Source organism: Falco peregrinus, chromosome 1, assembly GCF_023634155.1.
Source record: "Falco peregrinus isolate bFalPer1 chromosome 1, bFalPer1.pri, whole genome shotgun sequence".
Taxonomy (NCBI): domain Eukaryota; kingdom Metazoa; phylum Chordata; class Aves; order Falconiformes; family Falconidae; genus Falco; species Falco peregrinus.
Window position 1 is genome coordinate 68967298 of NC_073721.1, and position 13817 is coordinate 68981114.

Sequence of the window (13817 nt, forward strand, 5' to 3'; positions counted from 1 at the left end):
TCGGGCTGCTGAGGGGGTGGCGAGGCACGGCCAGGCGCGCTGAGGGGGGGGTGTGAGCTGGGGGAGTGCCTTGGGGGTGAGCTGGGGGGGAGGGGGGGCGCCCTAGGTGTGGGTGAGCTGGGGGGGTGGTGCCTTGAGGGGGGGGGAGCGGGGGGGGAGGGGGGGCGCCCTGGGGGGGGTGAGCTGGGGGGCACCTTAGAGGGGGGTGAGTGGGGGGTGGGCACCTTGGGGGAGGTGAGCTGGGGGGGCTCCCTTGGGGTGTGCCTTAGGGAGTGAGCTGGGGGGTGCGCGCTAGGGATGCACTTGGGGTGTGTGCACGCAGACAGCAGGAAACTGGAGAAAAGTATGATCATGAGCTGTACAGCCAGCCAGGAAAACACCCCCCCCCCCCTCATAATTTTCTAAACAATTATTTCCACGTGTTCTCTTCAATTAGTGTAACTCTGAAGCACAGAAAAACACTAACCTCATAAGAGATGTTCGGGATGCTCATAGTGAGTAATTGTTGCCGCAGCTGCATTATAATAAGATGTTTAAAAGACGTAACTTTTTATCAGTGTCCAGTACAAAGGGAAATTCCCCACATTTACACTTGTGAATATATGTATGTTCTTTCTGCCTCTCAGCAACTTGGATTTCCCCAACTCTGTGGGAAGGCTTTTATTTTTTAAAGTCAGTCATTAAGAGTTGAAAAAGCTGTGTTTTGGTATCCATACCTCTATTTTAAAGCGTAATTATTAGATGAGCTTAGTCTTTGTTGGAATAGCAGCTTACAGGAGCATTTTGTGTATGCCATAAATTAAAAGTCTGCTTTCTTCAATTTTTCAATATACTTTCCTTTGCTTATTTAATATTATGGGAGAATAAAATGTCTCACTGTTTATTACAAGACACGGAGTTTGTCTGTTCGTTAGGGAAGCACTTTGCGGGCAGACATGAAATGTTTGAGGCTGTGATGCCAGCACTGGAACACAGAGAACATGCAAATGTAAGAATGCCTTTGCTGGGTCAGATGCAGAATCTCTCTAGCCCAATGCCCCATCTCCAGCTGTGGCCAAAAGTGGATGCCCAAGGGAAAATATTAAGACTATAGAGAACCTTTAATGATACACGCTCCCTGAGTCCTCTCCCAGTCTCCAGCCATCTGGAGGGACTTCCCAAGGCAGAGGTAGTGTCTGGTTATTTAATAACCCTTACTGGATTTCTCTTTCATGAAGTTGCTGGTCTCCCCTTGAACTCACGTGAACTTGCATCCATGACATGCCGTGGCAGAGTGGCTCAGCATAACAACATGTTGTGTGGTTTCACCTGAAAACTCACCTTTTGTCTGCCGGCACCATGCCACTTAGGTGCTGGGACATGGCAATGAGTTGATCCCCATGCGTCCCCTCCACAACACTCATGATTCTTACAACCTCTGTGTCTCTTAAGACCTGTGTTTCTCCAGGCTGAGGATTCCTACTCTCGCAGTCCTTCATGTACAAAGCTCTTCCATTCTATAACACTGCAGTTTAACGTCAGATTTTTTACCTCTTGAGAAAAAGGGGATGGGAAAATGGAAGTAATTATCAAGCATTCAGCCTGATTGCCAAAAAGTAACCAAGCAAGAAAATCCGTCACTCTTTGCAATCAAAGATTCAATATTTGACTTAGACTAAGGAAAGAGCAATAGCTGCTCAGTACCATGGAAATGACAGAGTGGAAGTCATACTACTTTGAGCTTCCAGAAGTTTCCTCCATCTATGGTAGCAGTTTTGTTCAGCTTCCAAAGCACGTTTTTGTTTCAGAAGAGTACTTGTATTTTGGGTTTAGTGTTCATCACCTCTGATTAGCCATATGAGAGTCAAAGTCTGTGTTGCAGGATCCTGAGGAAGACTGTTCTCACTGGTACCTTTTAAGACAGTAATCCACAAGTTGGTGAGCTTGGAGATGAAGCTATTCACAAAACCGCTGTAGTGCAGGCTGAATCAGTTCAGTCTTCCTCAAGTCTGCCTTGGCAGTGTGTTTGTGTCTGCATGGCATGTGGCAGGTGGAGCTAAGCATTAGTTCCTTCTGATTCCTCTTCCCACTCGGTGTGCTACCAACTGACTCCTCTTCCAGTCAGTGTCATTTGCCACAGTTTCGGGGGTACCAGTTGCTGCAGCGTTTGGAGGACTTGCCTTTCTGGCAGTGTGGGCCCACATCACTAACAAATTACTACCAGAGACAGATCCTGTTCCATCTTCCCCTGGATACACCAAGAATGTTACTATTTAGAAGGTATTGTGGTATCTCTGTATGAACAGTTTTAGATGAAAGCCAAGTGATTGGTTGGGGATGTGTCTGTTCTCAGTCAAAAGGAAGTGGAGGATGCATTTGTACCAGTAAGATGTTGATATTATGCATGTCTGTTAATCACCAGGGTGAGGTAAAATACAAATTAAATGGATGAATATGTCTGGCAATGAAATGGATAACCTGAAGGTGCAGTTTCTGATCAGCTAAACCTGACCTAAGGCAGAGCTGCAGGGACTGACCTTCTGCAGCCTGACATTTCACCCACCCACCCCTCAGGTACCAGTACTGGTGCAGTGGTGCTAGTTCAGTGCAACAATGCCAACTCTGACCTCGGCAAAACTGGTTTAAGGGGCATTCAGCCACCCCAGCGCTGAATTGCTTAGGAATACACAACCACCAGAGCTAGTGCCAAAGTGGGACCATAACAGCACTGATTCACATCAGTTTATGCTGTTGTGGAACTTCATCCAGAAGGTAAGTAACCCACACACAGAGCAAGAGTTGCTAACTAAGCAGGCCTGTACAGGAGAAGACACTTACTTTAACAAAGTAATATTTGCATTTTCAAGATGTGGCAGTTCTCGGACTTCAGAATTGTAAAACCAGTCTTCTGACAGACTAGAAGTAAATCAGTTTGAGGGATGAGAGAAATAGATCCAATCTCTGCTTTCCCTGGTGTACTACAGAAAGAACTTAAAGGACCAGGAGCTGGTATGTTCTGTCAGAAAGGGGCTCTGTAATGAACGCTACCAACATTATGATTCATTTAAAACCATGGTTCTAGGTTACCTTAAGAGGTACACACAGCTCCTCTACACTTTCTGCGCAGTACCTGAAGGACATGACTGTATGTAAATCACACCTGCTGTTTTACAAAGTGATACGTGGAGCAGAACAAGTCTTGGGATTGCTCTCTGACATGAAAAAAATAGCAGGGAACATGCTTAATGCTAAGAGGTCTGAGAAAGCTCATCATGGGACACTGTAAAAGCTCAGAAATGCAAGTACTATACAAAAAGATCTGCATGGTCCAGCTCAGTTTCAAACACAATTTTTCAGTGTACAAGACAAATGTGACAAAGCCACATTTAAGCTGAGATTAACATGGCATTTCAAAGTTTTTTGGGGAGAAAGGTTCACATTAAAGTCGTAAGTGCAATAAATGAACACGTTTACCACACAAACACTTAAAAAATAATGATGTAGAACACTTTTCCTGTAATACATACTATTTTATTGCTTTATATCTTGGGGTAGGTTTTATAGAAATCTCTGTAAAAAATTCAGTTTTGTCCTATTATTGCCTGTAAGATTTTGTAGTTATCATCAATTTTTGTTTAAAACATTTGTGCATATCCATAAGCAAACTATTGCAGTGACATGAAATCCTGTCAGAAACAGCAAATTTAGGAGCGTGAAAGAGCCACACAATATCTCACTGATTGTTTCCTTATTCTTCCAAACAAAACACATGTTGCTGTAAGAAACCTTTTACATTCAGTGTGATCAAATGAATTCTAACTAGAGCGAGGAAGTATTAGGGCTCTGTGTGTCTGGCAAATAGTAAACATACCATTTGGCCCCGTTAGCTCCATTTATTGGTGGTAGACATTGTAAAATACTGTTGCAAGGTGAGCCCCACAAATTTTCAATGTACTTTGCAAGTCCTGCTTAATTTCTTGAAGTACAGAGTTGATGAATTTCAGTGCAGATGAAAAGCTTGAGGAAAAAAAAAATACCCACAACCTGAAATTCCAAGAGAAAAAACCAAGTTTTAATTCCAGTCACATTGAAAGGCTACAGAAATTGCCTGCAAAGATGGAAATAATAGACCTAATTTATCCCTGCTGGCCCACCACTGATGTCAACAGATTTACTGCAGGAATGATTTTGACAAAATGCTGTGACTGAATTTTTTTAGTTACAGACCTCACACATTATTCCCGTAACTGTACTGCTGAGTTCTAGTCAGCAACAGTGATTAAAAATAAAACCCCCCACCACTTCAGCTTGTGCAGTTAACATTCTTCATCATTTCTGTTGAACGCAGAGCCATTTTCTTGGTGCGTGGAATGAGTATTTTTCCTCAAAAACGTCTTTATAGGGGATATGCCACGTATCACCTGTAGTCTGTACCACACAGTCATAACGGAAAGCAGGCTGTTGGATAAAGGCAGACAAAACAATTTTTTTTTAGACTTTACACAATATATTACTAAAATACCAGTTACAGGTAGTTATAACTTCCAACACTTACCTTAGAAATCTCCATAGAATTATCTCTAACAATTCTCATTTATTTCCTTACACCAAACAAATTCTAAATTTTAGTACTGGAGGAAAAACTACAACATCTTTTAGTATTTTGTGGTCTAGGAGTCATTGTAAATGGTTAAAATTCTGTCTTCAGTCTCCACCAGATAATAATGATTTGAACATAATGCACTCAATTTCTAGAAATAGCAAAATGTTTGGTTTTCTATTAAATTAAATGAAATCATATGGGAATTAACTCAGGATGTGGAGTTTATAGGCTTGAACTGATAAGATGTAATGACATTAATAACATCTTGTGTTTGTTCTTTCAGTGTACCTCTTTACAGAAGTCACTTGCTCTGGGCTGAGGAGGATGTAAGAGAAAGGTCTATCACTAACACTTTTAATAGCATCTAGTCAAACAAATATAATAAACCATTTTCCTGGTCTATTACGTTACAGGTATACTAGCTCAACATATATAACAAATACAAAATAAGCATTGGCAATTACAGTTCTCAGAACATACTATCACTCTGTATATATAGTCTTGGAAGTCTACTTTCCTGTGACAGCTTCCCAAACAACCTAGAAGACAGCTATGACTGCAAATGTCAATCACACAAATGACTTGTATGGGAATTAAGATGTGAAAACTACTAGCCCTCATGCAAAAGAAAGAAACAAGGTGTAGCTAAAGCTGTGTTACCTGAGTAACTCGGGTAACCCTACATTCAGTATTTGGTTCCAGCAGAAGAAATGTATATATGGCAACACTGAATGAAAGGCTGTCGTTCTTATAAGCCTGTATCTCTGCTTGTAATGATAAGTAGTAGTTTACAATTTTAACCAGAGCAGCAAGAAAATGAATCCACATAGGTGCAGTATTCCTTTAAGTATGCAATAACAATGCAGACAGATCAGATAACAAAAACCTGCATGATTTGGAACGTTATGTGATACATTTTTCCCTAGAAAAATCTTAAAAGAGCTGCGCTCCTGTTCATGTACTGTTCATAGCTCACAGGGATACATGTCTTCTAGACAATAACAATAGTATTCTGCTATAAGATGATGCTATGCTTGGAAGACAGTAATCTCTATAGCTGAATACTGACTGTAAACCCAACTGTTCTGGGCTTTCCTTCATAAAACTTTAAACATATGTTAGGCTGATATTACAGGGAATACCAAAATACCTGTATTTTCCTGCTTCTTTAAAATAAAGATGAAAGAAATTCTGTTGTACAATTAGAAGCATGATATTTTACAGTAGTGCTACAGAGGAAAGTAAGATATTTCAAAGTTTAAATGAAAACATTGGCACTTAGGTTCTACAGCAATGGAAAGATTTGTATACACAAACTTGTATTTACATTTACATTTTAAACATCTAGACAGCATTTCTTTTCTTTTTTTGACAGTTTTCCTGTTTGTGGCATGCTTTGTGAATACAGTGAATTTTCAGTGAACATAGGAGTTTTAAGCCCATTGGTACAAATCCATTTCTTAAGACTCCAACAAGAGTCTTTTGGCTTCCAGAGTTTGAAATTGTGTATCTTTAATGAATATGCTCTGTGTGCGTTCTGATTACGGCATAAAACTTACCAAAAAATTTATACGACTTCCTCCTGCAGAAGGGAAAACCACTATTTGGTGTCCACGCTGCCACTTACGGAACAGATGACGTGTCACACTGTCGGAAAGACAAGCCTTGTGATCCCGGAGGAAGTCTCTAGTAACAAACTTGCAATGCTTCCCTGACTGAAGAGTTGCATATAACAAGAAGGCATCATCTTCAGAGCTTAACAAAAGAAATGGAAAAGAGGCATCATTCACAAGGCAGTAAGTGGTTACAGGAAATGAATCAAATGCTGATCTGAGATTTATTCATCAGCAACACTGAAAATTCCTATCACTGCTCTAACTCCATGGTAAAATAAAGAACTTCTGCTTACCACAGGGCACCAGAAGTTGGAATGCAATAAAAATTAATTGCATGCTACATAAGAGCATCGTTCCCTCTTAACACAACCTGATAATACAACAATACAATCTTTTGCCACAAAACTTAACAATACAGTGCTATGTGGAACAGAACTGGTAAAACTCGTAAGCATACCCCCAAAGCTTTGCTGAATACAATCATCACAACTCAATAATAAAGTGTAATGTAGGCAACAGTATGTGAGTCTTCTTTACATGGGTAAATATACTTCCAAAAAATGGTACGATTATTTGAAAAAAAAATATTCAACACTAGCTGTGCTATTAAACAAATAGTTTTGGGGGAAAATCTCTAAAAATACATTTATAGTGGGCATGAGTTGCCCTGTACCTGGAGAAGCTGAGAAGAATTTGGTTGAAACTAGTTTCTGATTGCTGTGAATTACTGTAATAGTAAGTGACAAGACACAAGATTAGCAAGGGTCTCCATCCTGGAGTAACAGTGTCCTCTTGGTGCTCAGATAGCAGGAAAGAAAGCAAGGTGATTCAACTGCAAAGAGAACAAGAGCCAGAACTGGAGGTGGGGTGAAGAACAGATCTGAGACACGGAGGCAGACAAAAGAGACTTGGTCTGGCTGTTGGGACAAGGAACTCGGTCAGAAGTTCTGGGTCACAGAAGAAACGGCAGAGATAGGTTAAGGATCAACAGTGCCCACCTCAGATGGAGACTAGGTGGAGCCAGAACTAGAGGAAAATTGAGACTCATTATATGAGGAGAGCAGGGCAAGGAGAGGGGGCAATGAGGTGGAGGCAAGTACTGAGTTTAAAGACAAGGACAGGATTGACTGGACAAGAGCAAGGTGGTTGCACTTAAATCAGAGAGGCAGAGGGTCTGTTTCCACTCATAGGAACAGTCTCCTCTGGGAGCAGCAAGGAAATCAATGCTCCAGACTCTCCACACTCCCGGGCTACCAAGCAACAACGGCCAGGCATGAACTTTGTGTCCTCCCTTTGCAGGGCTAACACAGCAGACCACAACTGTACTGCAGTGGTTTTAACAGTTATAAACCCTTATAAAGCATACAAATGCCAACATGATTCCAAGTGATTAAATTCTTCACAATGCAACTTTTAATATAGATTGGCTTTGAAGCAAGTATAGCAAGGGCTATGTTTCTCTTTCACACACACAGAGCTAGAAATTCTAGTAACAGTACTGAAAATTACAGCAAAATGCACATAAATCAGGTGTCGATCTCCATTACATTTAGCCATTTTCTTCAACTTACATATTTTCAGCAAAGAAGAAGTCTGCCTTACTCTGCATCTCCTTCATAATCTCTCTTCTCCAATTTGGAGAGTTACTCAGCATGTGCTTGCGGCCCAGCACAAGCAACCGGACATTCTGTTTTGCCAGGCAGTTTATAGCATCAAATAGCTGCAGAAAACAAAGCAAAACCAGAGATTCTCTTAGGTGTCAAAACAGACTGACAGGAAGCACCTTCACATCTGTGTCTCAACTAGTGGGACTTCTAGTATACCCTCATTTCCCACAGTTCTTAACTGCAATACAAATTAAGTAGATAACTAATTTAACTCCCTAATGACAAAGGAAAGAAACCCCAACCAACTAAACCAGTTCATTGTAGGAAGCTGCTCTCAACCACAGAGAAAACACATTGCTATTATAAACCTTTCCCAGCTCTTGTAGCTTGAATGACATGAATGAACTCAGGAAGTTGTATGGAGAGTTCAGAAATTCAGAGTCAGCTGAGGGAACTGAATCACGCTGGGATGTAAGCAATACCTACTTTTGGAAATGACTGGAGCCTTTGCTGCTTGGAGGACCGAGCCCTAAACCATATTGCTTTTCCAGCCCCACCTATTGTCGAAACTGGAGAGCTACACGAGAGCCGGGCTGCCCTGTGGGGAAGCGGCAAGCAGCAGCAGCAGGAAATCTGTGACCTCAGGATTAAGGGTTTCTGAAAGCCACAGCCAGACTGGCCTCCCACTTATGAACCAACATCCTGAGGTGGCAAATTCACTGCTGCGCCAGCTTCTCTGCAGAGGGACTTTACCGCAGCCTCTTAGGGCTGTGCCTGTTTGGCAATAAATGCTTCTCGGGTCAGGCACTTGTGTCTGTAGCTTTCGCTGTCTGCTTCACGGAGACAGAGCTCGCGGAGGGCAAAGGTTCTGGCTGTCAGCATGCAGGTCATTGCTGTGGACTGCTCACAAAGCAACGGCACTCCAGTTCTGCCCAGGAAGACAGGAGAACTGTTTCTTGAGACTGAAGTTTCACGTTTGAAGACTGAGGACGGTATGCTCAACCACCAGGGAAAGGTGTTTCCTAATTTTTACTTGCATTTGCTGCCACTAGTTGTCAATCTTCTGATTTTTCTCTAATCCCTCTTCCTGCTTTTCTGGCTGCTTCCCTCTTCCCTGTTTTGTCTTCTCCCTACAATACCTCCAGTTGCCTTTCTCCTTCTCTTGCTCTTTCCCCTCCTTTCCTCCTATTTGTGATCCTTACCGTTATATCATCATCTTTTGTTTCAGGGGTTAGAAAGAATTGTTCATCTAAATCTTGGGTACAATTGTACAATGCATTTAGTTTGATCTACCTGCAAGTAGCCAAGGAAAGGCACAGTCCCGCTCAATCCTCTCTCGAGCTGCACATTCCCACTGCTTCTGTTGCATCAGATCTAACAATGTCACAACTACCCATGAGCTCCCTGATCCAACAACAGATATTTTTTTTTGTAGGGCTGAGCTTGCAGCCACACGGCTCATGACCGATGGGAACACAGCACTGGAGGTCATGACGACAGGAAAAGCGTGGGACTGCCCCTCTCAGCAAAGGACCTGGAGACGGCTGAAATTAAGTATGCCATGAATCTGGATCTGAGGATCTGAGAGAGGATTGTCTGTGTTAATTTTAACTGCTGACCTATAGGTTGCCGTTACCAGCATTAACTCTGAGGGACTGAAGTCTCTGTTTTCATGGAGACACTGTGTCCCAGTGCTAATGCAAAGCACAAGAGCCTAACAGTACCTGTCAGAACTGAGTTCCTGCTCCTGGAGATCACGCTGGACATCAGCTACACATGCGGACAATCTACTTTACCATGGTTAAAACATACAGGACCTAATGTGAGCAGGAAAAGGCCAAATGCAGCAATTTCTGCCTAGAAAACAGCAGGTAATAATAAAAACTGCATTCTCTCTGGTGCGTTCCCTGAGTCTTTGGAGCTATGTTACAGAATTCTTACTGGAACACAGAATTGAAAGAGAAAAATAAAAGCCACCATTTTTACGTTACTGGAAGGCTTTCAAAGTAACCATATTATGTAATAACATATAGTCTCATCTATATCACATAATTTACCTGATTATTGAATTGTGACATTATTAAAAACTGAAATTAGTTTTTTCAATATTGACATTTCTTTTTGGAATGTCTCATCTGGCCAGTAAAAACTGGCTCATAGATTTTACTTGTCTACAGTCACTTTTGTTTTCTGGTTCTTACGCATTGGCCCAGTCCTGCAAATAGCTGGATACAAATACCAAAGGAGAATTAAGGTTTTTTAAGCTGAGTTCATGAAACTTCATAAAAGTTAGGAATGTACTTACTGCATCCATACACATTTTCATGTAGAGAAGTCAAGAGTGAATGAATTATCAATCATGAGTAAATCAAGCAACCACTTACAAATTCCAAATGAAAATACTTTCTCTTTTTGCCTAATGTTTTGCTACATTAAGGGAAGGTTAGGATAAAGTCATGTGAAAAAGAAAAGTTAAAATGTTTTTCAAAGAATACTTCAGAAACTGATTCCACAAAGTCTAAAATAAAAAACTCGATGGCAAGAGCATCCTGACGGTACATCAGAAGAAACCAGTCCTAAAAGCAGACTACAAGTCAAAAAAAGTCTCAGGAACACAGCTGCACTAGCGGTATTGTAAGTCAATAAAGTATCTGAACTGCTGGCGTTCACGCCCAATAAAAAAAAAGAAACACCTTTTAATTACACTTATGGTTCAATACAAAGGCAGCTGGATTTCCAGATATGGGTTGGTCAATTGAGGCTATTCTCAAGTTTATAAAAAACCTGACTGGCTGGGATCCAGCTCCCTTAAGTCTTTCTTTCTGAGGGTTGTAACTTGTGATGCTTTGTACCTGTTAGTCATATGGACTTTATTCTCCTACATATCATTATCATATGAAGTTCTCTAGTATGAAGTGCTTCTGGGAAAAAAATAGAGACGTTGGTAAAAAACAGCTATAGTTTTGCAATGGATAAACTCAGAACAGGCTTAAATGGTAATAAAATTAATGGGAATCACCATTAAAAAAATTAGAAACTTCTTGCGTAACAGCACACTTTCCCTCCTTTACTTACCACAGAGATTAACCTTTACCTACACAACTAAAACACAGAATGCAGAAGTTATTTTTGCTTTCACAAGATAAAAATAATTTTGTTCTACACACTACCTTGCCTGATGCAACTTTACTAAAGAGAATTTTATCTCATTTTGGGCTTGGGTGCTTAACAGGGGTGGTCTATCACAGAACTTACGTGGGGGGTTTCCTAATTGTATCTACTCCCACGCCTGGCTGCTTCTCAAGAAGGGAAGATGTGAGACACACAGTAACATTGTTTTACTCATAGAGGAAACTGAACATAATACTGTTAACAAAAAAGCAGCAGTAGTGATCTTTCACTTAAAAAAAAGACATGAGTATTTTATTAATCCAGTATTTCCAGACATTATCTAAAAACCAGTATGTGCCATTACACAATGCAAATATGCTATATGCAATAAGGTCTATGTAGATGCACCCTTTAAATGTTCCCACATTATTCAGGCAGCAAACATCAGATGCTCAGTTGGATAATTCGTTCAAAAGGCAATCCATATAAATAATTTAAAAATACACGATACACACATTCCCTATGCTATCCATTTTCTTGAAAATATGGATTACAAAATTAGTGAAAGAATGACTTTTTATGAATATTAGTATCTTTCAAATTTGCACAGCAGAGCATGTAAAACCACATTGTTTCTGAAAACAGGAATTACAAGGTGCCATTTTGCACAGAAGGGAAAATAAGCATCGTTAGACCAGCTGCTTCAATTCATATGGCAAGACGTGGCTGAGGCAGAGGTGCAGGAAGGTGTGAATCGCTGCTGTTCTGCACAACCACTGGCCATGCAACAAGGCACTGGAAGTAGTAGATTATATCAATAACTATCTTTGCATTCAGTCTTACTTTCTTTTCCTCTGACAGGGTACACCAGGGTCCATATTTCTTTCTGAACTACACAGACATTTTAATCAGCTCTCTGTGAAGATCACTAGATCCTTCATGAAACTCGTGCTCATTAGTACCTGCTGAATATGTTATGCTTGCAATCCCCTTCAACATTTATCTGTTACATTTAAATTACTCCTGTGCTGTCCCAGTCTCTGTTTAATTAGATCTTTCTCAAGCTTCTCCTAAACCTTAACATTTCACTTACAATGCAAACAATTTTGTGTTCACATCACTGTAGGAAATGACTGATAGAGCCAGGTACAGCCGCAAAGAAGTATGAAACTACACACAGATCGATGGAAGAGTTAAAACCAGCTGTTCACAAATGTACCAAGTATCTCCTAGTGTGGTTATTCACAGTGTTAACAATTTTTCTACAATTTTTTTAATTATTTAAAATAATCCATATTTAAATGCACATATATATATCCAGTGTGCATGTCCTAACTCTGATTTCTGCACTCTAATCTGTGAATCAGTGAAAAACTAGCACATTTGTACGATACTTTGGCTGAGTGTATACATTTATCTTTCCTTGGGACAGTCCCAGAGATACAAGCCATTTCCCCACATGTAAATGAGTTCTTTTTGTTTCTGCAGCAATGCCATTTTATGGAATTCCCCCTCCGCCACCAAGCTCCTGCCCTCATTATCACAATGCACTTTTTTTTTTTTTTTTCTGTTTTGCTGATATAATCTGTTTGTTGGGCCATGTTGTCAACCAGGTCATGGCATTATCACAACTGCGTTGACACACAAAGGCAGGAACTCCTGGATCAGAGGAGCTGGGGTGAAAAGAGGTGGGGAGGCAGAGCAGTGGGACAGACAACGCATACTCCTCAGGATTATGCTGATGTTGAATTCCTTGTATCATGTAAAAAGCCTGATCTTTGCAAATTTGAAATAAAGCAACCAAAAATGCTGTAACTGGTAGTTTTAAATTTAAAAAATCGGCAAGTTACACTTTAAAAGAACCACTTTTCAGCTAACTATTACCAGTTTCCCATCAGAAGGGAATTTTTCTATACAAATTTCTGGAAATAGTTTTGCCATGACTGACATTGACAATTCTGCATAATTTAATGGGGATCAGACATAGCAGTTAAGCTGGGAGAGCAGGGAATCTCTGTCACACTGCAAGATGAATCCTCATTCTTTAAACTTCACAACGGCCTTATGAGGTAAATGCATCATTACATCTCCATTTTACACAAGTGCATAAGGGATTACAAGGGAGACAGATTAATAACTCTACCTCATACAAGGAACTATGAGCAGAGCAGGACACAGATTTCCTAAGACTTTACTGCCATTCACCTGTTCTGATCACTAGATCACACTGTGCCATGTGTCCCAGTTTCAAAGGTTAGCTTGCCGCAGGACAGCTTTTCTCCTTGGACAGTACCGGTGGTTTCCCACTTGTCAGATGGAAAACACCTAAACACCGCTGCTGGGAGGCACACCATTCAGTGATTCAGCAAAAAGTGTCTCACCTGTATACAGGTATAGCATGAAGAAGTAATGATCCAAAAAAAAGTTTAGATCAGATTTGTTGTTAATAAATCATGTTTGCTGTTGTCTAAACATTTGGTTTCACTGCCATTCAAAAGCAAAGCACACCTACAATCAGATTATCTGCTAATAACAGCAACAAACTGCTCTGTTGTTATTTTCACCTCTTGTTAGTGCTCCCTCCCACCCAAAACCATGGCTATAAAACTGCAGAGGAAACCCCAACGCTGCCCACAGGTACAGAGCTGCTGTAAGTACACTGTCAGGTGGGGCTGAGCATGAGCATAGTCTCCAAAAGTTTGCAAGTAATCAACTCCCACATCACCATGTGTATTTGACTTACAGTTCCATCATTTTTAGTTCCCTTTTTACATATTGTAGACAAAGAAGCTCAAAACCCCTGTGTACTTCAGTAGTACACACAGGACAGAGAGATGATGGGAAGCCAGAGTTTCTTCCCACTGCACAGCCAGGTTACCCAGGGTAGGCAAGGGCGCTGCC

The 13817-nt window shown here is 40.8% G+C and overlaps 1 protein-coding gene and 1 long non-coding RNA gene across 3 annotated transcripts in view; one reads left to right on the top strand and one right to left on the bottom strand.

Annotated features, from left to right (window-relative positions):
* Nucleotides 1-230: 230 nt before the first annotated feature.
* LOC129783644 (uncharacterized) lies at nt 231-6295 on the top strand. Its single transcript, XR_008745408.1, has 3 exons — nt 231-2259; nt 4866-4995; nt 6171-6295. It is a non-coding gene; the product is annotated as an uncharacterized LOC129783644 (long non-coding RNA).
* The window catches only part of PRORP (protein only RNase P catalytic subunit), a 53753-nt gene continuing 43965 nt past the window's right edge, over nt 4030-13817 (bottom strand). For both annotated transcript variants that reach the window (XM_055793484.1, XM_005243849.4), the window contains exons 6-8: nt 7770-7918; nt 6142-6337; nt 4030-4437 (exon numbers count right to left, since the gene is read on the bottom strand). In XM_055793484.1, the coding sequence (XP_055649459.1) occupies nt 4309-4437; nt 6142-6337; nt 7770-7918 (474 nt within the window). In that variant the 3' untranslated portion in view covers nt 4030-4308. The remainder of the gene's footprint in view (nt 4438-6141; nt 6338-7769; nt 7919-13817) is intronic.